Source organism: Podarcis liolepis (genome assembly GCF_965112155.1).
Source record: "Podarcis liolepis genome assembly, chromosome: 17".
Taxonomy (NCBI): Eukaryota; Metazoa; Chordata; class Lepidosauria; order Squamata; family Lacertidae; genus Podarcis; species Podarcis liolepis.
Window position 1 is genome coordinate 7,746,818 of NC_139571.1, and position 24,498 is coordinate 7,771,315.

At 48.9% G+C, this 24,498-nt stretch overlaps 2 protein-coding genes across 9 annotated transcripts in view; one reads left to right on the forward strand and one right to left on the reverse strand.

Moving 5' to 3' along the window:
* The window catches only part of CC2D1A (coiled-coil and C2 domain containing 1A), a 50,375-nt gene extending 48,231 nt beyond the window's left edge, over positions 1 to 2,144 (forward strand). The window contains exon 30 of the mRNA XM_083482931.1: positions 1 to 2,144. Within this exon, the coding sequence (XP_083339057.1) occupies positions 1 to 21 (21 nt within the window). The 3' untranslated portion in view covers positions 22 to 2,144.
* PODNL1 (podocan like 1) lies at positions 2,006 to 24,498 on the reverse strand. 8 transcript variants are annotated; one of them, XM_083483033.1, is made up of 12 exons: positions 24,380 to 24,498; positions 22,918 to 23,055; positions 16,476 to 16,724; positions 15,224 to 15,317; positions 14,771 to 14,835; positions 12,618 to 12,727; positions 10,275 to 10,431; positions 9,528 to 9,643; positions 8,699 to 9,356; positions 6,899 to 7,047; positions 4,303 to 4,471; positions 2,006 to 3,284 (listed from the first exon to the last, which is right to left on the reverse strand). In XM_083483033.1, exons 3-11 carry the CDS (start codon positions 16,617 to 16,619, stop codon positions 4,321 to 4,323), a joined length of 1,644 nt encoding a protein of 547 aa, XP_083339159.1. In that variant the 5' UTR covers positions 16,620 to 16,724; positions 22,918 to 23,055; positions 24,380 to 24,498; the 3' UTR covers positions 2,006 to 3,284; positions 4,303 to 4,320. The 8 variants fall into 8 exon arrangements, 6 of the variants coding, with proteins under 6 accessions (XP_083339159.1, XP_083339160.1, XP_083339157.1 ...); XR_014520782.1 differs by lacking the exons at positions 22,918 to 23,055; positions 24,380 to 24,498 and adding an exon at positions 19,630 to 19,897 and having other exon boundaries at positions 6,899 to 7,004; XR_014520783.1 differs by lacking the exons at positions 22,918 to 23,055; positions 24,380 to 24,498 and adding an exon at positions 19,048 to 19,176 and having other exon boundaries at positions 6,899 to 7,004; positions 16,476 to 16,727.

Here is a 24,498-nt window from a genome sequence, read left to right on the forward strand (position 1 = left end):
CTGCAGAAGTTTCGCAAATGAAGAAAGTGGCGGAAATGTGGAAGTCTTGGAATCGCCGGGTCAAGCAACTGCTCTCTTCCTACGTGGCCTTTTCCCCGCTGCAGGAGAACGGGGGTTTGGAGAGCAGGGTGGGGAGGGCTCCATGTATGCTGATGGACCGGCAATGCTGCAAAGCACCTCTGGCGGTGGGCTCTTTCTAGCCTTTGCTGGGTAAATACGAATGAATGGAGACTCCTTTAGTTTCCCCATCAGTGGAGCAGGTCATGTGACACTGCTAGCTGGAGACAATCCGTGTGACGGTTGCCTTGGCACTCTGTCCTCTGGCTCAGCCCAGCCTCCCCAAGGTCCATAATGAGCCACTTTCTCAGCAGGGAGAAGGGAAAGAAACCCCCTCCCTTTCTCCTTGTTTTCCCAGCTGCTCTAGCGGCAGCTGCTGGGTGCACCCTCATTTACAGCTTGAAACAGGTTTAGCTCCAATGGCTCCCCCACCACATAGTAACCTGGGAGTGATAGTTTTGAGAGAGTGCTGAGTAGAAAAGCCCCTTGATGGAACTTTGGTGCCCAGAGTTCCTTGGTCCAGAGTTATTGTGTCAGCAAGAGAGAAGCTTGCAGCTCTCTTAAACTTGCACTGCAGATATGCTCAGAGCGTCTTGCCTCCTCAGCCCCAGAGAGGAGAAGGCCCCACATTATCCAACATGCACCGAATTGACTCATTTAGGAATTTGGCACCTTCTAGTATATCCCCCAGCCTATGTGGCCTGCACTCAGCTCACTGCCCCCTTTGCTGCCCCTCTACGCCTTCCACATCAATCCGCCATTGCACCAGGCACTTTGCACCTATACCTCTCATGAGCTCTGCTTCTTTGCCCTTCTATGGGTTTATTTCTTTGGGGGCTGCAGAGAGCTAATAGCTCGCTGCTTTTAACTGTCCTGATCCCTCCTGAGTGGCCAAGAGGACCTAGCAGGATGCTGGCGTGATGCCTTGCTTGCCGGCTCCCGTGAGAACCCAGCCTCTGAACCTACTTTGGGTTCCTTCAGATGTCTGTGGTGGAAGACCCTGCAAAGAGGGCATCCTTCTTGACCAGCATCTGCCCCTGCTATCTGTGCAGCCATTTCAAAGTAAGAAAAATGACTGAGCTCAACAACTGTTGCTGGGTCTTGATCTCCGAGAGGGCTGCCTGCTCTTTTAAATTATCGTTGCAATTAATGTTACTGCGTTTGGGCTGCCAAAGGAAGAAACACGGGGCTGAGGCTACCTGCCCCTGCTAGAGAACAGCATAAGAGACAGGTGAGGGAGAACATAGAGGAGGCTTCCGTCCCCCAGCAGCGGCCTGTTGACAACTAGGTTGCTCAAGCGCCAGCTCTGTTCTGGTGCGCAAAGACTTGTAGGACACAGTCCATTGGCTGCAGCTTGGAGCAGGGCTTGTGCTGGCCCCTGGCCCAGACCATGTGTCATTCCTGATGGGGGGGTGTTAAGTAATTGCCAGTTTCTTGGCGTGTCGGATGGAGTATCCCGCATCCTCTCTGTAGTCCCTGCAGTTGGGGGAGGCATGCTGCTGTAGCCTGTGGGGTGTCCTCTTTCTGCACTGGGGCACATTGGTGTGGCCTTGTGGGGGGTCTGGGCTCCCCTTGGGCAGCTGGAAATGTGACCTTTTATGAAAGTGTTCTGTTTCCTATATTAGGTTAAAGACGTTTTAAAGGGTAAGAAATTAACTCAGGGTTGCTGCTGCTCAGGATGGTTGAGGTGACGAGCTGCGGGTGAGATCTTGCACTCCTGCCCCTGCCCAATTCCTTTTTAAACCAAAATTTAACTTCTCATGTCCCTGGACAGAGGAACGATAAAGGGAAACAAATGCTCCAGGCAGCCTTTCTTTCCTGACCCCCATTCTTACCACCCCCTCTTTGGTATTAGGGAAATTGGATTTTTATACAAGTGCCTACCTCCATGGTTGTTGCTCAGCCAGAGGCGTTGAAAGCTAATGCTAAAAACCAGAGGCCGTGAATCTGACTATGTTACGGCTTTTATTTTATGCTTGGAGTGACATAAATATATAAAGTTTTTAGGGTGGGGGGAGTTCTAAACACCTCTGTAAAAAAAGACGTACTGGCATCTTGCACCAATAATAAACCTTGTTGAAACCTCATTTTCTTCTGGGTTGTGTTGATTGGGTCATCTGGGCAATGAGATGGTCATTCATGTGGAATCTTGCAAGTCATCCCTCTTCTCACTTCAAACTGAAACATCTCCTGCTTCCCAGCAATCTGCAAGTAAGGTGCAAACTGTGCCCCCACAAAAGCCCTAGCACAATCCACTAAGCCAACATTAGTTTCAAGTGAGATGAGATGGTGTGGAGGACAGAGAGAGGAGGGTGGGGCCTTGAAAAGCAGGTAGACGTTGACTTTCAGGATGAATAAAGTCTTTCCTGGTTCCCTACATGGATTCCCTCTTGTTCCAGCTGTGACTCATGTGATCTTGGCTAGGGTGATGTTGCCTGGCCTTTCTACAGGGGAAGCCAAAGGCTTGTGATGAATCTGGGCTCAAAACCCAGTTTCTTAACTATGGAGCCTCCCCTCCCCATGTTGTCTTGAGATTTACTCAAACATTTGCCCATGTGGGGCATCCAGAAGCTGCCCGCTGGTTCTGTGTGATGGATTCTATTCATCTCCTCCCTTGCGAAGAAGAGCTGGACCGGCGCTGGGGCTTGTGACACGCAGGAAACAAGTTTGCATTTACTCTAAGGGATAAACTTGGTTGTCTAGATTAGGTAACACCTCTGTCACCCAACAGGGATGGTTTGGGTGCACCTGTTTGAGGAGCAAGGCAGAAGAAGGAGTAGAACACAGGTGCCCTGGCGGATGCTTGCGTTGTCCTAAGCAACTGTTTCCAAATAACGGGAGCCAAGCAGGGGCACGCAAATACCTTTAGCTAGCCTTGGCTGCCTCTTGGGTCCTAGTCCACGGAGACTTCAGCTTTGCCAGTGCCATTGCTTAGCCCTAGGCTAAACACAGATCCATTGAAGATCAGGCTCCAGAAGTAGCTAGAATTGGAGAAATCTTGTATCTTCATCTTGTCTCTCTCGACCTGAAAAGCTGTAGCTGAGTCCTGCACCTTAGAGAAGCAGACAGGGCATACTGTAGAGGCTCTGCTCCATGCAACTGGCTGAAGGTGGAAGGACAAACACTGGGCAGTGCAAACCTCTCCAGAAGACTGCAGGTGGGCAGAGCCATCCTGGTAGAGATGCCCGAGGACAGGCAGCGGTAGAAAGGAAGCGTAGGATGGTGATCTGCAAAAGAAAGAGGTTCTGTCAGCTGGATCTGACACCCCCCAGAGGATGACCATGTTCATAATGACAGTGGGGACATCATGTAGCCAAGACACTAAAAGCAAGTCCTCTTTTTAAAGTGAGTACACACAACACTGTCATCCAGTCATTCCTATTTCGTTTTTTCCTTTGGTTCTTCTGTCTTTTCTCAGAACACAGACTTTTTCAGAATGGAAAAGTAGCACATTCTCCACAGGTGTTGATGATGCCTTTAGAGTTACTCTTCTGGGCAATGATCACAGCTGTGGGCACATCTTTCTTACTGCTTTTGTGGTGGTCACCATTTTATGATCAATAAAATTGATACTTTATACTATGAGCTTTTTATGAAAAAAGTACAGTATAACACTATAACATTTTCTTCTTTGGCGATCACTCGTAGCTGAGTAAGATTGTCTTCCACGAACACAGCCTTAACAGTGAGTCTGTAAGTTACTGTGGAGGCCAATTCTAGAGCCACACATCCTTCCACTGTGGGGACATAGGTTTCTGGGTGGGACTTCTCCCTTTTGTCCTGAGTTGCGTAATATTGTGTAATATTGCTATAACACCACAGTGAATTAGCATTTTAGTGTGTGATGTTCTAGCACTTTTTAAAAGTCCCAGAAAGTGTTTTAGCAAAAGTTCAATTTTGGAGTCACAAAATGGTGTCCAACCCAAGCACTATAGTGAATGTGTGCTAAGCAGCAGATGGCTTCACCTGCAGCAGCTATACTGCACCAACTGGTCTTGATGGAAAATAGTGGGCTATACCTGTTTCTAACCACTTGCTCCTGCAGAAGCCAAACTACTGCTCCAGCCCTTGTACAATTCATCACAGAGCTTGTGTTAGTCACAAATACAGCAGACGTGTAATACAAGTTTATATTTGGAGAGCTTCGGATCACTACATTCTTAGTGGTCAACAATCCCAGCAAAAGCTGGAAACTAGAGTGACTTAGTTTACGAATGAACACTTTGCCACAGCTCAAAGGCTAACCTGTTCTAGGCAACCTCCTTAGGTACCCATCTGGGTGCGGACCCAGTGCCCAGCTTGCAGCAGAGAGATGGTGATAGGTTCTGGATTCCCGGTAGTGTCTACTACCTCCAGCAGTTTCAGGTCTGCAAATGCAGCTTCCGACACGTTGGCTGCCAACAAACGGTTGGATCTAGAAAACAAAGGAGGATTTGTGTGTGAAATGGGGAAAGCACTGATATGTGAAGTGTTTGTTTTTTTAAAAAAAAAATGCAACAACACAGTTCCTGGGATTTTGAAACAGCTCCAGAGGATGGATTTAATTCAAAGGAGTCAAAAATGTGATTCTGTCACAGCACAACCCTATGCATGTTTATTAGGAAGCAATGCACCAACTTGACTGCAAATGTGAACAGCCTTAACATTGTCTGTAGCAGCAGTATCTGCTTTTCTCAATTGCCATCCATTTTCTGTTAAATGGCCTTTCCAGCTGGTGGACTTCTTAAATTAAAATATAGCTTGTAACTTTTACTCTTTTTAATGAATTTGCTGGTTTACAAAGGTTCTGAAATCCAAACGGGGCTTGGAGTTTGAGGAATTCTGGTCCAAATATATTTTGAAAGTGCTGCGTGCATATCCAGTAAATTAAATACGTATTCATTCATGCTGTTTTAAAGCACGTTTTTCTTTCCGTATGACATTTCCATGCTGCCCCAGATTGTAAAGTTCTCTGGGTGCTTTATAGATAGGTCTTCCTTGTCGTGTCACCAATCAACCAATTGGAGCTGTGACTGGCCAGCTTCTTCTCCAAACAAGGAACTGGATTTCCCTGAGCAGAGTTCAGGAGACTGCCCAAGCAGCATCACCACTCAAATTAGGTACCCCTGTATCTAAATTCACTTAATGAAATCTGTGACCAAGATCCAGATAAACTCATTGTGGGGATCACACAGGGTCCCCAGACGTTTCACCATCTATTGATCCCTGTGCCACCACTTTATTTCTCGCTGCCACCACCCAGGCCCTACCTGGTACAATAGTGAGTCCAGTCAGGGTTAAATTGGAACATAAACTTCTGTTTATTTATTGCAGTTTAACAAGTGTGAGGTTTCATAAACTGTATCGGTCAATTACATTCATGGGGTGCCTATCCAGACCTATAACTTCCGCTATCTGCTCTCACTCACTAAACCACCTCTCAGATATTTACTTGTCTTCCTAGCTCCTAACTGTTCCTGACTCAGCTTATTTCGCTACACTAACTCAACCTCCCCACAGACTCTATCCCAATTCACTCCCACTCCAACCAACCACCCAACGAACTCTCTCTTCTCCCTTCCAGAGCTGGTTTTATAGTCCCTCTGACTCCACCCACCTGGGTTCTGATTGGGCAACCTGTTTAACTATTTCACCACCAGCACTCTCATATGTTAACATCACACTCATTATCTTCTGTTCAGAGTTTTGATTCATGTCAGCAAGCAGCACAGTATTTGTGGAAGCAGGGAGGGGACAGAAAACAGCCCTCACTCAACAGAGAAAGCAACACCTATTATGGTAGACACAATGAAAGGTTTACTGCTTCATGATGAACAAACATTTATTTTCTAATGCAGAATGGATTATTTTTGTTTTATGCATTTTGTATTCCCATTTTGTATTTTTTGTGAACCGCCCTACGATCTTTCGATGAAGGATGATATGCAAATCTAATAAGAATAAGAATATAAAATCTCTTATCAACATCCTATGAAATACCTGATATTATATAATCATATAATCACAGTATGTATGAGTATCATAATTAACTACGGAGTCCAACAGCATTTTATTGGGTTTTTTTACAACTACTTTTCCATCTAGTTCCAGTCACAATTTTTATGTTCACTATTTCTGTTTTCGTTTGTTAGTAAATGATTGAATGTTACAGTGAATGTCCAACATCTGGTGAAATCTGCAAATGCACAGATATACGGATATACTGACAGGTATCAGTTAGTGAGGGGGGTGGGAGAGAGAGAGATGAAATGTCCTGCCACCCACTTGTTATGGGGATATTTTGGGCTGAACTATGTATGATGCTCTCAGTCACAAAGAAGTTTGTCCCAAATGTTTTATCAACCTCTTTTGAAGATGTTATAGTGAAGGTGAATATATGACTCTTAGCCTCCTGCAAAAACTCAAGATGCAAGTCTTGGGAAGGAAGTAATTTTTCCAGAGGTTAGAGGATAGAGTATCAGTGGCCCTCTCCATGAATAACAAATCAGAATTAGTGGGCAAAATTGCAGAATAAATTGTGCGAAGTAATTTGTTTAATTCAAGCAGGTACTCTAACTTTTCTTGGTGTAGAATTTGGCTTGCATTTCTGCAGATGTTAAGTGTAGACTAAATGTGCAAAGAACACAGGCATGACATTTTGTTTGATGCATTCCACCTTTAAAATATAGACAATAGCAATTCAGACCCCTGGATTACATTGTATTTTAAAGCGCAACACACACACACACACACACACACACACACACACACCCTTCCTCCTTTATGAGCAGTGGGAATGTAATATAATCTCCATACCCGAGTGTCTATCCAAACTCTTGTAGTCAATTGTCATTTCCCTTACCTGAGAGTGATGACACGGATGTTGGGTGCTGTGAGGAAGGCCTCAGCCATAATGACAGCAATCCTGTTATGCTGCAGGTATAGATATTCTAGTGATTCTGGTAGGTCTGGTGGAACATAGGACAGCTCATTATAGCTCAGATCCAGGAGCTGGGAAAGCAAAACCAATAAAATGTTGGAGTCCCAGAGATTCCTGCCAGATCTGGAGCATCATTAAGGACTGTAGGTGCTAGACATAGGCAGATCTGTCTTAGGTTGTGGGTGACAACACCACAATCATTTGGTTTTCTTCTACAGTGGTGCCCCGCAAGACGAATGCCTCGCAAGATGGAAAACCCGCTAGACGAAAGGGTTTTCCGTTTTTCAATGCGCTTCGCAGGACGAATTTCCCTATGGGCTTGCTTCGCAAGACGAAAATGTCTTGCAAGTCTTGAGATTTTTTTTTCGCTCCCCCCCCCTTTTCTAAGCCGCTAAGCCTTTAATAGCCTTTTAGCAGCTAAGCCGCTAATAGGGTTGCTTCGCAAGACGAAAAAACCACTAGACGAAGATACTCGCGGAACGGATTAATTTCGTCTTGCGAGGCACCACTGTATATGCACCACACTGAAATCAGCTGGTGAAATCAGCACTGAAGCCCTAAGTGGGCCAGTGCAGGAGAACAACTGGTGAATAGTTCCCCTTAGGGCTCAAACATAGGTCCATGATTCTGGCATCCAAATGCTTTAAGCAGGATTTGTAGGACCCATACTCTTGCCTGTGTTCCAACAGTTACTAAAACAACAACTGAAAGAGAGAATGGGCTTATCCACACTTACCTTTCCTTGGCTCTTTCCAGGCATCATCTGCCCCTTAAATTTCTGTGTCTGAGCACCCTTCTTTTTTGCTCCAGAGCTTTCACTTCGAAAATCTGCTCTTTAAAGCTCAGTCAGGACAAATGGCAATCCGTGGAAACCCTGAACTCTGAGCGCTAAAGAGCATGTTTTTGCAGAGAAAGCACGGGGGTATGTGTGTGTTAAAATAAAACTGCTCAGACACACAGCTTTTAAGCGTGGACCTGTGCCTTGAAAGAGCAGGGTGAAAGGTAACTGTGGATAAGCTCAGAGTCCAGTAGCTGGGAGCAGAAGCCCACATTAGCGGGAAAACAGTCACTATAGAAACATGCTGAATTTGAGTACTTTTAAGCAGGGGATGGAGGAGTAACAAGCACATGCAATTATTATATTGCAGCAAATCCAGGTTTTAGGCATATTCCGAGGGAGATAAAACCCATGTTTCTCCAGGGAAAAGCCATCACAGGAGACCAACACCCCCTCTCCATCGCCAGCATACAATATTCAGAGGGAGAACTTGCATCATCTGTGTATGGAGAGTCCTCTTCATGGTCATGGTTAATAGTTGTCATCCTACATGAATTTGTCTAATCCCTTTGCAAAGTGTGAAGTCGTTGCCATGGCTTGTGCCAGTGCATCCTGCAAATTTGTCTTGCATTGTGTGAAGAAGCACTTTCTCTAGTCTGCCCTGAACTGATGGCAATTCAACTTCTTTAGGTGACCCCAAATTCTAGGAGGAGAAAAATATGCTTTTCTTAGTAGCCAAGGACAAAAGCCCTGCCTTACACTTGTTCCCGCTTTTCCCGGGATGGCTCCTGGTTTCCATGCAGATCGCCCCATGCCCAGATTAGGAAAAGATCCAGCCCAGAGACTGTTACTGTGGACCCTCACAGTTGTGTTATTGTTGTCCTAAAACCAGCTTCTGAGCCACTGGAGCACACAGAAGGGCACCTGCCTGCCGGCAGCCTCACCTTGAGTCCATGCAGCTCTTGCCAAGTGCCTGGGTAGATGCCGCTGATCCGCAGGCGGTTGTGGGCCAGGTGTAGTTCCTTGAGCATCGTGAGGTTGACCAGCCGCTCTGGAGAGAGGGAGTTGAGCTGGTTTTTCTGAAGATTGAGGACCTGAAGGCTGGAGGGGAGCCCCGCCGGCAGGAACGTGAGCTGGTTGCCTGAAATGTCCAGGGTCTCCAGGCGCCTCAGTTTGCGGAAGGCCAGGCGATGGATGTGGGCGCTGTAGAGGTGGTTGTAGCTGAGATTGAGCTCGACCAAGGCGTAGGTGGCCGCAAAGTCCTGCAGCCCAATGTGCGCAATCTGGTTGTGCAGCAGCATAAGGGAACGGACCCTGCGCGGAAGTCCGGGCGGGACGTGCTCCAGCCGGTTGTTGTACATGTGCAGCGTGTGGAGGGAACGTAGGCGGGCAAAGGCCTCGGGGTGGACTCCCGAGGCGGTCAGGGCATTGCTCTGCAGCAGGAGGTACTGGAGACCCCGCACGCGGCTCAGGCGCTCGGGGGGCAGGTGGCTCAGGTGGTTCCGGCCCAGGTGCAGGATTGCAATGTTTGGGGGGAGGCCGGCAGGCACCTGCGTCAGGTTGTTGTTGGAAAGATCCAAGTACTCCAGGCTTTTCAGCCGGCTATAGAGAATCAAGAGCTGAACATTAGGAGACCTACCAAAACAGCATCCGCTCTCCTGTAGTCTTCCAGTTCCCCAGAGCTGGCCACGGGAAACCCAGCAGCCCTGGCTCTTGGCTCCGTCACTCATACCCACCAGGGGAGCCCCATTAAAAACAAAACAAAACAGTCACCTGAAGGTGGAGGGGTCAAGGCCATCATTGGACAGGTTGTTGTTCTGCAGGTAGAGCTCTCGGAGGCGCCACTGGCTGCTCAAGGCCCCTTTCGGGATGCGGGAGATGCGGTTGTTCTGCAAAGTGGAGCCTAGTGGTTAAGGAGGATCCCCTCCACTGCTCCCACCCCACCAGCCTAGGCGTTGGGATGTGAATAGATGCTAAGAGAGGATATATTTTTTAGATATTATCTTTCCATTATGTCAGGGAGCAAAGATTTGCCCTTTTCTATTTGTAGGGAGTTGTGTGTGAGGTTTATTGTTAGAGTTTTGTTTTTTTTTTGTAGGGAAGTAAAACACACCCACCCACCCTATTGAGTAAAACTAAAAACCAACTATTTGGGGGCAGGCCAGCGGTAGAGTAAATGTGAGTAAATGCCATTGAACTAAGTGGGATTTGTTTTTCACTAAACATCTGTGAGATTAAGGGCAAGTGCCTTTGAAAATGTTCTAAATGAGCATAAAACAATCCAATTCCACAACTGGTGGGGCTTGGTACTGAAGAGTCAGGAGAACAAAGGCTCTGGTTTAGTACTCCAACTTTCCTGTCTTAACTGCTGGGCCCCATCCTCCTTGACCTAAAATCTGGGACTCCCGATTCCCCTTCTCTCTCTCAGCTCCCCAGTTCATGGATGGGCTCTGTTCTCTTGACTGCCTGAAGCAAGCCTCTGCTTCTACACCATCCAGGTGGGAAATCTCTGCTGCCAACCTGTAAGTGGAGGCGGACGATGGCACGGGGCAGGTTCTGGGGCACGTAAGTGAGCAGGTTGCTGGAGAGGATGAGGGTGCTCACGGCATCGGAGCCGTTGAAGGCATCAAAGGGCAGACCTGTGTTGTTCAGCTGGTTGTTGTGCATATAAACAGACCTGTGGGGGGAAAGGTAAGGGACAGGTTAGGAGTGCCACCTCGGGGGCTGGCCTCATTGAGTCCTAGGGGCAGCACCCCATCCTGGATCTAAATGCTACCTGTTATGTACTGAAGTTCTCACCCTGGGCCAGCAGGGGGATACAGTGGTACCCCGCAAGACGAATGCCTCGCAAGACGGAAAACCCGCAAGACGAAAGGGTTTTCTGTTTTGGAGGCGCTTCGCAAGACGAATTTCCCTATGGGCTTGCTTCGCAAGACGAAAGCCCATAGGGAAATCTCCGGGGACCTGTTTTAAATTGCTGGCGGTCGAGAGCAAAGACTTTCGCCCACAGCCGGCCTTCAGAAGAGGTCCTGGACCTCTTCTGAAGGCCGGCGGGGGGCAAAAGTCTTTGCTCCCCCCGCCTGCCTTCCCGGGACAGCGGAGACTTCTCCGCTGCCCCGGGCGATCTTAAAATGCTGGCGGGCGGGAGCGAAGCGTTCGCTGCCGACCCCCAGCATTTTAAAATCTCCCCGGGACAGCAGAGAAGCAGCCCCCTGCGACCCTCTCCCGGCTGGAGAGGTGACGCGCGCCTATGGCAGGAGCCTCCATAGGCGCGCGTCACCTCTCCAGCTGGGAGAGCGCGCGCGGGGCTAAAGCAGCCCCCTGCGACCCTCTCCCGGCTGGAGAGGTGACGCGCGCCTATGGCAGGAGCCTCCATAGGCGCGCGTCACCTCTCCAGCTGGGAGAGGGCGCGCGGGGCTAAAGCAGCCCCCTGCGACCCTCCCCCGGCTGGAGAGGTGACGCGCGCCTATGGAGGCTCCTGCCATAGGCGCGCGTCACCTCTCCAGCCGGGAGAGGGTCGCAGGGGGCTGCTTCTCTGCTCCCGCCCGCCAGCATTTTAAAATCGCCCCGGGACAGCAGGGGCTTTTAAAATGCTGGCGGTCGGCAGCAAAGCCCTCCTGTCCCCGGAGCTTGCGGGGCGGGAGGTGGGAAGAAGGGCTTTTCTTCCCACCACCAGCCTTCAGAACAGCTTTCTGAAGGCTGGGGGTGGGAAGAAAAGCCCTTGTTCCCCCCCCCCCAGCCTTCAGAAGAGGTCGGGGGACAGACTGTCCCCGGACCTGGTCTGAAGGCGGTTTCCCTAGGAACGCATTAATTGATTTTCAGTGCATTCCTATGGGAAACCGTGCATCGCAAGACGAAAAACTCGCAAGAAGAAAAAACTTGCGGAACGAATTAATTTCGTCTTGCGAGGCACCACTGTACTGTAGATAGTTATGCAAATAAGGGATTGAAAGTGACGTTTAGTGATTGGATAGTTTTAGAAAATTGTTGTACTGGAGCTCTATATAAGCAGGCTGACTGAACCCTTCAGTTCAGTTCTGTTCTGGCCTGTGAATAAACAAGAGCTGTCTGAAGAATCGCTGTGTCGTCTGATATGTTCACCCACAACTTAACACTATCCCCTGAGCTTGACACTGGGCTGGTGATCCTGAAGGAAGAGCGCGAAAGGTGCCCGAGTCCTATGGTCACAGGCTTCATCCGCCTGTGATTTTTTAAAGGGTCCCCGCTTCGCCGTAGCAGAACAGACCCGTTTTCCATGGAGCCAGTCCCTCCGGATCAGAGGGAATCCGCCATTACCGATGGTGCCACCCCGGAAGTCCCCAAAAATGGGTCAAGCCTGATTCACACAGCATATTCTTCATATGTATACCTGCATCTAAGAATTCCCTAAGAACCCTCCCACCTCCAATTTTATTTTGATATAAGGCAGCTGTTTGTGGCTTTCAGGCTGGATTGGGGTCGGGGGGGGGGGGACAAGGGAGAGGATAGCTGCTTCACCCTTTCCCTGCCAAGCATTTGTGTGCTCTCTCCAAGCTCTTTTCCTCCCTGGGGGAACCCCATAGGTCACCCTGCTGCTACCCTACCTGCAAGTGAGAAATAAGTAACCTGATGTAAGGGGAGCAGTAGAGGGGGCCTCTGAGCAGATGCAGAGTGCCTTTCTTCCTCATTTCATAACCTCAGCAAGCCTCTTGAGCAGAGGGTGTGGCTTCTAGCCGTCTCTGATTTTCAGAAAGTAAAGTACAGTACAACTTTCTCTCTTAGTGGGATCCCTGTAATAAGCAATATCATGCCAAAGGGTGTCTGCCAACACTCTGTGGTCTTGCTTATGTTGGAATGTGTACCAGTCCTCTGTCCCACTTTTACCTGAGGCCAGGTTTATGCCCAAAGGTAAATGGGTAGACACGAGTCAGGTGGTTTGCTGCAAGGTCCACGATCCGCAGAGTGCTGGGTAGGAGCTGCGGCGCCACCGAAAGCTGGAAATAAACACATAGATTCACAAAATAATAAAAGGCGGAAGGGACCGCAAGGGCCATCCACCCTGAGATGCAGAAAGATGTTGAACTGACTCCAGCTTCCTACATCCACACCCACCCACGGCCTGTTCAGAGGGGAAGCAGCCAGAAACATAGCAGACTAAGAACTGGCCGGCCAGGCCCAGCCACACATCTGCAGAAAGGTCCTTTCAGATTTCAAAGTGGTGGTAAAACATGCAGCCTGCTTGCCTGCTCCGTGGAAGACTCAAGGAGAAAATGCAAAACCACGTTTTAGAACTGTGTGCCATAGCAAGAACAAGCCTCCCACATACAGAAGCTGTTTCTCAACATTCCAATACCCTAGAGCAAGGTTTCCCAAACGTGGGTCTCCAGCTGTTTTTGGACTACAGCTCCCATCATCCCTTGCTAGCAGGGCCAGTGGTCAGGGATGATGGGAATTGTATTTTTTTAAAAATATTTATTGAGATTTTACACTAAACATAGGTTTTAAAAATTAAAAATAATTAAACCAACAATTACACATACAAAATACAAAAAAACAGGTAGTTGAAAAAATAAAAAAAGGAAAGAAAATTTATTTTAGAAAAGAAATAATCCATTTTTCAATATCTTTAAGTTCATTTGCCTATTTCCTTGACCTCCTCACACCTCCCCTTTTTGTATTCCCGTTTACAAAGTCCTTTCAGCAAATCCTTACCCTCTTTCATTTACCTTTACTCTGTATTCTTAACCTGTTATAACTATATATTTCCATCCATATAACTATCTATATTTACATATTCTTATTAGCCTTAATACCAAAACCACTTATTTTCAGTCCAACATCATTTTAACATTCATTAATTTTACAGTATTTCTGCAAATAGTCTTTAAATTTCTTCCAGTCTTCTTCCACAGGGATGATGGGAATTGTAGTCCCAAAACATCTGGAGAATCAAGTTTGGGAAACCTTGCTCTGGAGTGAACAAGAAACAGGATGGGGCTACGCAAAGAGGAGCAGGCTTGATTCCCAAAGGTGCTGGGATACCAAGCATGATAAGCACCTCAGTGCTATCCTTGAGTGCCCCCCTTTGCTTCCTTTCCATGGAAGTGAATGGTTCCCATTATTCCCTCTCAATGGAATTCACTTTTGCGTGGACAGATTCAATCCCCTCCCCACCCATTCAGCCTAACTTATCTTGTAAGGTGGTAGAATGGGATGTGCCAACAAACATATGCACATTGTTTTTTATACTGTAAACTGTCCTGTGATCCTCTGATGAAGGGTGGTATAGAAATTTAATTAATTAATTATAATATAATACACACACTGAATAATGAAGAGTCATAACATGATTATCTTCACATGGTCTCCTGTTTCAGTGAACCTACAAGACAATATATTTAATTGTTCATGCACAGCACTTCTCTTACAGCACCGACCGCACGTATCTCAAAACATCCTTCCATAAGGACTTGTGCATTCCTGGAGGGTGAATCTTGGAAGCTGCTCCGAGTTCATGGAGGGCAAGATAAAAATGTAATAAATTATCCCCAATTACACCTGCTTTGAATGATCACTGTTCTTACTTTGAATATATTGGAGCTTTGCACAGAAATGTCAAAGATGTCGTCTTGCATTCTGTGACCCTTTTTCTCTATATCTAGGCATGTATTTTTTGGCTGCCCCTCTGGAATTTACTAATGTGTTTTTGCTCCCTCTCACAATATCTTGAAGCATCTCAGATACATATCCAACAAAGATGGAAGCATTCTGAAAAAGATGTGCAGAAGGCAAGTGCCCGCTGGTGGCTGAGATTCTTGCAAATAACGCTGGACTGTATCACAGATGGGAAACCTCCCGATCTCTCCACGTAGATGTTATGGGACTCCAGCTCCCATCAGCCCCAGCCAGGAATGATGGGAACTGAAGTTCAGCAACGTATGGGGTGCAAAACCTTGCCTACCCATCACTTAGTGAATCCTACCAGCAACAGAATTCAGTGGCTATGAAGATCAAACCCTTCCTAAAACACAACTCACCTTATTGTTGGCCAGGTAGATGTACTGAAGCGATTGCAGGGACTCAAAGGCTTCATCTGGGAGACCTTTAAAACGGGACACATCAGAAAAAGGCAGATTTGGGATTCATGCCCTCTACCGACTCTACCCACAAGATATATGCCCAAGCAGCAGCAGTGATGGTCTTGCGATCTCTTGCTGGTTCACGTGCAGCCAGCTCTGGATCTGAAGGGGGTTGCTAATTAACAGCTCCTTCATTTGGAGCACCACAACTCCAAGGGATGGAAGGGTCAAAGACTGAGCATGAACTGTTTCCTTACAACAATCAACCCATCCACTTCTCAAGGGAACAAGCATCTTTGGTCAATTAGGAGACAAGTATTCATGTATTGGAGGGAGGGGCTGAGGGTCCCCTGAAAAGCTAACAATCCTTCAAAATGCCAGGGAACACCCTGCTCTCTTGGGTCTGCTCACCTTCAGAGGTGATGTGGTTGTTGTGTAGATTGAGGGTCCTCAGGCCAGCCAGTCGGGACACCTCATTGTAGGGCAGCTCCCGCAACTGGTTGTTCTGCAGAAAGAAAACCAGCAGGTGGTCAGAATGAGTGGCAAGGCATTCACATGGACTCTGATCTGGGTGGCTCCTGATCTCCTGCAGTTCCATACTTCCTAGGCAAAAGAAAGCCCATTGCAGTAAGTTACTGTAATTTCGCTCCATAAGACGCACTTTTTCCCCTCCTAAAAAGTAAGGGGAAATGTGAGTGCGTCTTATGGAGCAAATGGCGCTGCACAGAGAGGTAGAGCTGCACAGCGCCCCTTCAGCGAAGCGGGAGAAGGAACAGAAGGAGACCCTTCTGTTCCTCCTCCCGCTTCGCTGAAGGGGCGCTGCGCAGCTCTCACTCTCTGCTCAGCACCTGTCCTGCGAAGCCAGAGGAGGAACAGAAGGGTCTCCTTCTGTTCCTTCTCTAGCTTCGCTGAAGGGGCACTGCACAGTTCTCCCTTCAGCGATGCGCCTGTCTTGGCTTCTGCCTTAGCCATGCGCAGCCTCTTCGGGCAGGGGAAGCCTTAATCCCGCTGCCCTGAAGAGGCTTGGCGCGGTTATCCCAGAAGCCAGATCCCTCTTGCTGTTCTGGCTTCTGGGATTCAGAATAATTTTTTCTTGTTTTCCTCCTCCCAAAACTAGGTGCACCTTATGGTCTGGTGCGTCTTATAGAGCGAAAAATACAGTAACTTTATTGTCAAAGATAACACTTGCTGTTGCTTCTACAGCTCTGGATACACCAATCTAGTGTCTAGGCAGCTATTCCCAGGCCCACACTCTATGGAGCAGTTGCAGCAACTAGGGACTGCTCCCCCTCCACCCATTTATTTACCTTCCACTGACAGGCTGCACACATGCAACTGGAGACTATGCCTGTGTGGAAAGCTGCCTTTGCTCTTCCCGCTTCAGTACTCTCCTGGTTCTGGGAGACAGTGGTGCAGGAGAGTGTAGGGAAGCACCCACCCCTTCCCTTGCCTGCCTCCTCTTCCTCCAGCTCTGAAGCTCCCCCTACCTTGGATTCTTGCCTCCTGGCTTGTACAAGCCCCCACAACCCACTGCCCTCATCTCTCGAGTCAGAATCCAGCCCCTCTTCCCCCCAGTGCACAGTCCTCAACATCCTGCCAGCCCCTGACATACTCCCACCCAACAAGGCCACCCTCCGCTTCTGCCCAGGATCCCCTCCACCACCTGCAGTGAAAGATGCTGGATGCCTGCAGAGATATTGCTGGGGAAGATGTGCAGGTCAAGGCCACCACAGTCCACTGTCTCTTCTGCTGGGCAGGTGCAGTTGGCTGGGCAGCCAGGCACGTTCTGGGCTGGGATGCCTCCCATGGGCTGGGACGTCGCCAGCAGCAGTTCGTCGTCATCAAGGCTGTCGAGCAGGAAGCTGCAAGGGATGCTCGCCAGCAGGAATAGTAGAAGACGGCCACTGCCCAGCTGCTGGGGGCAGAGGTCAGGGCTAGTCAATAGGAGCTCTATACAACCACCCTGCACATGCTTTTCTCTCAATGCTTCCCCTGTCTGCTTCACCAGGTAGGCCAGGAAGCCCCCCTTCTTTCCCCACCCCCATGATCCCCACTGGAAATGCAGACAGAGCCCCTTAAAAGTATGGAAACGCCTCATTTATTTGGAGGGGGAGATGGAAGGCACAAGGGGGTGCTTGTCTCTTCCAGCGGGGAGCTAGGCGAATGAGTGTGCTGCATGGGAGACGGGAGAAGCACCGCATGGTGGCAAAATGAAATAAAACAGGGCAGCCTGTGTTGTAAATGTTTGGGTAGAGTTCCTGTGCATGGGGAAGGGTGTCAAAGATGTGTGTGGGCTCGTAAACGGTTGCTGACTAGTGAAGGTGGGGTGCCTACTCACAAACTGCCGTGCAAACCAGTGGCTTTTTTGGGCCAGCATTTATTGGGGGAAGAAAACTGTGAACAGTTTGAGCCTAACAAGTCTGAGAGCTGGAGCTGAGGAACGGGATGTGGAATTGTGCATGGGGGGGGGGGAGCGGCGAGGGGGGGGAGCGGCAGGGAGGATGGATGACTGGGAGCATTCAAAGGGTTCCTCTGGCCTGAGGTTGCCTGGATCCTTTAAATCACTTCCCCACTCTCGTCCCAGCATGCCCCATTCAGGACAGGCCCAAGAAGTGGAAGAATCCATACGTCATCGTTTCCTATCAGTTAAGTCAATGCACAGCCCCATTAAAATGAATGGGAGCTGAGCTTTGTGGTCCTGAAATGGGTTCAGGATTGCCCATCAGAAAGCAGAGCTGCCCGGCAATCCACCTCCACCCCTAATCTGTGGCATTCATGAGCGCTTGATAGCACAACCAGTCACATGGGCTGGTAATATTTTCAGCAGCCCCTTAATCTGAGAGTTGTGGCCCAGAAGCCTCTCTTCCTCTGGAGAGAGCCCTGGGCTTGCACTTCTGAGGTTGTACAGAGCAGCTGCTTTCAGAAGCAAGTAGCAGTGGTTCTCAACCTATGGGTCCCTAGATGTTGTTGGACTACAACTCCCATCATCCCTGAGCTCTGGCCTTGCTAGCTAGGGGTGATGGGAGTTGTAGTTCAACAACATCTGGGGACCCACAGGTTGAGAAAGGCTGCAAGTAGTCTTGAGAGGCAGTGTGCCTCTGAACGCCAATTGCTGGGCATCCCAAGCAAGAGAACACTGTTGCATTCACGTCCTGCTTCCCATAGGTATATGCTGGCCTAGCCTTTCTGCCCGATCCAGCAGGACTCATGTTTTTAACCATCTCTGCTTGGTATTCTTCCCTCCACATAGATAATGCCAACTAAATTTTTTTGAAACATATTGCCACAGGAATACAGTGACTTTCCAAGGTGCTATAAGAATACAGTGGTACCTCGGGTTACATACGCTTCAGGTTACAGACTTCGCTAACCCAGAAATAGTGTTTCAGATTAAGCACTTTGCTTCAGGATGAGAACAGAAATTGTGCAGTGGCGGTGCAGCGGCAGCGGGAGGCCCCATTAGCTAAAGTGGTGCTTCAGGTTAAGGACAGTTTCAGGTTAAGAACAGACCTCCAGAATGAATAAAGTTCTTAATCTGAGGTACCACTGTACACTAAACCAAGGAGAATGGATTTTAGGGATTATCCCCAAACAGACCAGAAGGAGGGGAGGGGAAATGGACCTTGAAACGGCACTGATTGTATCCCTGTGGCCAATACTGGAGGGACCCAATGCCATTCCAGGGGCAATCTGGTATCTCTGGCCAGCTGGAAGGTCAGGAAGCCAGTTTGCCCCAAGGACAAGGGACTATGCCATTGGCAAGGTGCGCCTGGGTTTGCGTTCAGCTCCTTTGGGAATTCTTTCCAGCATGTCTGTAAATCGATCTTGGGAACCATAGAAGCCTGCTCAAAGCAGGAAACAACCAGTCCTTGTCTCCTTACCACCGGACACCAGTCTGTCAAACAGAAGAGATAGAAGCTAGAAGCCCTTGGTTCTGAGCCAAGGAGTCTTGTCTGCTTGTTAGCTTTCGCTTTTGTACTCAGAAAAAAAGAAGAAACAATATTTGGAAGGACGTTTCTCCTCCTTACCCTTCTTCCCGCGCCACACACTTTCTATCATGCAGGAATAACAATCATAATATTAGAAACTCTCATCTCCACGACAGAAAGAGCTGCACATGTAGAGCATCATTATCATAATCAACAACCACCACCCCAACCTGCCTGCTGTGCGGTTGTTAAAGACGCAGGAGACAACGATTTCCCCTCCTAGTCAGACCCAAACAGAAAGCATACCTGCAGCATCCATTAATGCTGAATAACCCTAGGTTTCGGGCTGGACAACCCTTAACCCGCGCGGTGGCCCCTTTGCACCCAGGCGCAGCATGCACACGACCTTTTCGACCCCGCGCGACACGGGTCTTAACTCCCCGGCATCCCGGACGCCTCCCCAGTGGCGTAGCGTGGGGGGTGCAGGGGGGCCGGCCGCACCCGGCGCAACATCTGGGGGTTAGGGTTAGGGGGCGCAAACCCACGGGTTAGGGGGCGCAAATTGCTTGCCTTGCCCCGGGTACTGACAACCCACGCTACGCCACTGCGCCTCCCACGCGAAAGGGGCAACTCCCCCCGCGCCCGCCGGCGGACCTCCCCGCCCCTCGGCCCCTCCGCGTCGCCCCCTGCCGGCGCGCTCCGGGGCGCCACGCGGGGGGAAGCGGCGCCCGGGTCCTCGCTCGCTCACCATCGCCCTGCTCGGTTGGAGGCGCCTCTCCGCGGGAGGATGCCGCGGGTCGCGAATGGGATCCAGAGCCGCGCGGGGCGGCACCCCTTGCCCTCCCCGCTAGCTCGCTCGCTCGCCTTCCTTTCCCTTCTGAAACCAACCTCTTGCTGCGGAGGAGCCCAAGGAGCGCAAGGGGAAGGAGCCGGGGGAAAGCCCTCCCCTTTCTTCCCCCAAAGGCAACCGGGACGGACCTGTCGCCGCTGTTTCTGCGTGGGAGTGGGGCGGAAGGGGGGGGGGAGAGAAAGAATTGTTGCGTCTCCTTGTTTTCCATCCGATCAAAGTTAAGACGGGCTATTGCATAACGCTGCCTCCGCGGAGAGAGGTGGGTGAAATGCCAGCGAGGCGCAACGCTCCAGGGGCCGATCAATTGCGCCGCGCCCGCCGACTGACTGCTTTCTCCATATCTTTCTGCAGCGCGCCCACCTTAGTCCTCGTATCTCCTCCAGTTAACCTGTCAGCAGCGGCACCCCGCGCTCTCCCAGGACTTTCAAGGCTGGTCTTACTTGAACACCTAAGAAAAACATGAGACTTGGCACAGGGAACAGTGTGCCCCCTGACCATGCACAGAGGGCCCTGCTGTGGTTTCAAGCAAAGGCTGCTGCAAAGTTCACAGAGTCAAATATCAAACTTGCACTGTAAAAATTAAGTCAGGATAAGATTAAGGATTAAACCACAGAGCCTAGGACTTGCCAATCAGAAGGTCAGCGGTTCGAATCCCCACGACGGGGTGAGCTCCCGTTGCTCAGTCCCAGCTCCTGCCCACCTAGCAGTTCAAAAGCACGTCAAAGTCCAAGTAGATAAATAGGTACCGCTCCGACGGGAAGGTAAAAGGCATTTCTGTGCGCTGCTCTGGTTCGCCAGAAGTGGCTTAGTCATGCCGGCCACATGACCCGGAACCTGTACGCCGGCTCCCTCGGCCAGTAAAGCAAGATGAGCGCCGCAACCCCAGAGTCGGCCATGACTGGACCTAATGGTCAGGGGTCCCTTTACCTTTAAGGCTAAGGATATTACATCAAAGTTATCAGCTGCAATCTGAATGACAGACATTTGACCTTCAAAATGACTTCCCCCCCTCTCACACACATGCCCACCTCCCAGGACACTTACAGCACTTCTCTGGAATATCTGCATGTTTGTACTTCAGACCCACACACCAGCAATCAGTTTTTGGGACTGCAATTTGTTATCCAGTGGCTGCCACCAGTCTTCCTCTGCGGCTTTTTACCTTGGGAAGAGAAACTGCCAAACACTTAAAGACTACCTGGTTCCAGGGTCACAAAGTTAGGGCAAGTTGAGTTCCATTCTCTGTCCAGCTGCAAAATGCCCCGATTTTATTCCCCCTGAACAAACTGGAGAAATCAACAGGACAGGATGATTGTCATGGTCCGGTTCACGGGCGATCGAAGTCCCAGCTGGGGATGTCGGGACCGGGGGCAAGATGGCAGGGTGGGAGCAGGAACGGGAGTCCAGAAGCCAGGAGTTGGGAAGCCAAGAGTCCGAGGGTCAGAGAGCTGGGAGTCAAGAAGCCAAGGGTCCAGAAGCAAGGAGTCACGAAGGCAGGGGTCCATGGAGCAAGGAGTCACAAAGGCAGGGGTGCAAGGCGTCAAGGCACCAAACACAGCAAGGCAGGGAACATGTTGCTGTGGCAAAGAGCTGAAGGAAAATGCTGACTTTATATCCCTTCCCAGCTCTTGCCACCAGGTGCTGTGAGTTACCAATCGGCCTCACCTGTGCGGTCGAGCCTTGCCTCTCCAGAACAAACTTAGGAAGGCCCCAGTCCTGGTCACAGGGCCTGGCTCCTGCACACACATGACAATGATGCCCACATGCTTTAACAGGGTATGTGGACCATGATATAAACAAATTCGTTTCTGTTATTATCCTTGCGCTAGCCCATTGTTTATATCCTGCCTTTCAGGATACAATTCCTTCAAAGGCAGCTTATATTAAACTACATTTTTAAACTACCACAATAAACAACAGCAACGTATAAAAAGTCATCCTTCCCACAGGGCACTTAATGGTAGAATGTGTCTGTCTTGAAAGGAGACAGTCCAGATGGGATAGTTGCCAAGGTGGTCTTCACCTGCCTCCCTCTCTCTACTGGGCTCCTTACACATTCAAAGCACATTTCCCTTCTCAAAGAATTCTGGGTACTGTAGTTTTTTATTCTTACTGTTATTATTATTATTATTATTATTAGTAATAAAATTTGTATACAACCCTTCATCCAAAGATCACAAGGTGGTTCACAACATAAAAACACAAAATTAAAACACAAAATACATAATAAACACTTTTAAAAGGCCACAGAATGTTATCAGCCCAAGGCCTGGTTATAGAGAAATGTATTTGCTTTGCGCCTAAAGGTATGTAATGAAGGTGCCAGGCAAGCTTTCCTGGGGAGAGCATCCTACAAATAGCGAGCAACTGCAGAAAAGGCCCGCTCTTGTGTTGCTGCCTTTCAGACCTCTCATGCAGGGGACACACAAAGAAGGGCCTCGGATTATGACCACAGGGTCCAGATGTAGGGAGAGGTGGTCTTTGAAGCACAGGTGGCAACCATTTTGCACGGGGGGTTCGTTCCTGGCTCCTCTGTGCATTGGTGGATGACGCGTAAGTCCACTTCACCCTGTTATGCTCCCATTCTGCCCTCTTCCAGATCCAAAAGGACCCAGGTGTCGGTGGTTGCGCATCAATTGGAGATATGCAAAATGGTTGCTGCCTGTATTGTTAGGGGTTGCTGGGAATTGAAACTACAGCATGGAGAAGTATTGGAGGGGGAGACTATGTTTCACATGTGCTGTAAAGCCCTGACTGTAGATGACCCTGTGGTGTGGGGAAAAGTCCAACTGGAGCAGGTTCTGAGGTGGTCTTCATAGGAACGTAAGACAAAGACTGCTGGATCAAGTCCATGGCCCATTTAGTCCAGCATTCTGTTCTTGCAGTAGTTGATTAGATACCAGTGGGAAGCTTGCACACTGGGCATGAACACAACAGTAACCTGCCTCGGTCCAGTATATCTGAAGGAGCGTCTCCACCCCCATCGTTCTGCCCGGACACTGAGGTCCAGCTCCGAGGGCCTTCTGGCGGTTCCCTCACTGCGAGAGGCCAAGTTACAGGAAACCAGGCAGAGGGCCTTCTCGGTAGTGGCGCCCGCCCTGTGGAACGCCCTCCCACCAGATGTCAAAGCGATAAACAACTACCTGACATTCAGAAGACATCTGAAGGCAGCCCTGTTCAGGGAAGTTTTTAATATGTGACATTTTAGTGTATTTTTCATCTTTGTTGAAAGCCGCCCAGAGTGGCTGGGGAAACCCAACCAGATACAAATAATAAATTAATAAATTATTATTATTATTATTATTATTATTATTATTACTGCCCACCTGTGATTCCTATCAACTGGTAATCTTCATTTGTCTCCCCATTCTCTACAAGTCTCCAAAAACATATTGAGAGGGACTTGAACTCACTGAATCTTCAAGGAAAACTGGCTCTAGTGGAGAACTCAGGAATCGGGACAGCTGCAACGAAAACAGGAAGTTGAGTAGGCATTTATCTGTCTGTCATAACACTAAGGCATGAGGCCATCCAGTGAAATGGATGAGCAGTAGATTCAGGAAGGGAACAAGAAAGTACTTTTTCACACAATTTATGATTCACTTATGCAATTTGCTGCCATGAGATGTGGGGTTGGCTTAGGCTTAGATACAAAAAGGCTAGACAAGTTTATGCAGACAACTTGTGCGGCTTTATCAGCAGGTATTAGTCATGATAGGTGCTTAGCAGCAGTGTATATTTGAACACTAGATGCTAGGGGATTAGCGAAGGGTAGGGCTGTTGCCTTCCTGCCCTGACTGGGGACTTCCTGGAAGCTGGCCACTGCTGGAAGCAAGATGTTAAAGCAGAAGGAACTGTGGTCTGATCCAGCAGGGCTGTATGCACTCTAGTCAACATCCCCTTAGAAAGACAACATCTGTGCCTTTAACAAATGCGCAGATATAGTGAATTTTGGATTGTGGGGCAGTAGCAGCACCATCACAGAAAAAGCCAACTATAAAGTAACTTGCTTTGCCCCCAAAAGGAATATGGCATTCTACTCAGATTTGTGATGGTGCAGTTTGAATAAAAACATACTTGTCTGCCCATCACTCGTCCCTACAGGCTTCTCATGTCCCCACTTTGGGGAACCCTGAATTATGCAATGCAAGAGTTGGTAAACAAGAGCAGGTGCTTCTGGTTTTTCTGATTGTCATGCAAATTTATACAGCTCTGAAAGCAGATTCCAGGAATATTTCAGTGACTTTGGAATGGATCACTTGTAGTTTCCCATATGTCGTTGGGATGAGATAGAGGAATTCTGTGAAGCCATGGGAAGGGACTCACTTCACTCGGCCAAAAAAAGCTTCCAGATCTGGCCTACATGTAAGGCTTAATTTGAACCAGGGCTGAGCCCAAGACATGTGCTTAGTTTTAGTGCTTTATTTCAGACAGTAGAATTTGTTTCAAAATCTAGTTCTGGGTTTATCATTTTTCCTGGAACTCAGTTTCTCTGTTGCTGCAGACAGCCTGCCTCAATGTCTTGACTGCATACTTCCAGCCTACCAGATTGTCAGACACATAAGAATCTGATATGCAAAATTATCTAGGTTGGAGAAAAACAGAAGTGTTACAGGGCTGAACTTAACTTGGCAGCAAAAGGACACAGTTCTTTGTTTGAAGACTGCCAAACAGTAACATCTGACTAGCTGGCTTAAAAGCACTATTTATAGCTTCCTTTCCTGGCTTGGCTTAAGTGATGGATATATAAACTTTTTTTGTTTATTGTTTTGTTATTGGTTCCCTCACCTCTTCCTTGTTATGTTTGCCATCGTATTCAGTTCTGTGCCAGGCTGGGGCACACAGCACAGCCAGGGCTCCATCTCCAGTTAGAATGACACGAAGGCACAGTCCGAGCCCAAGAAGTG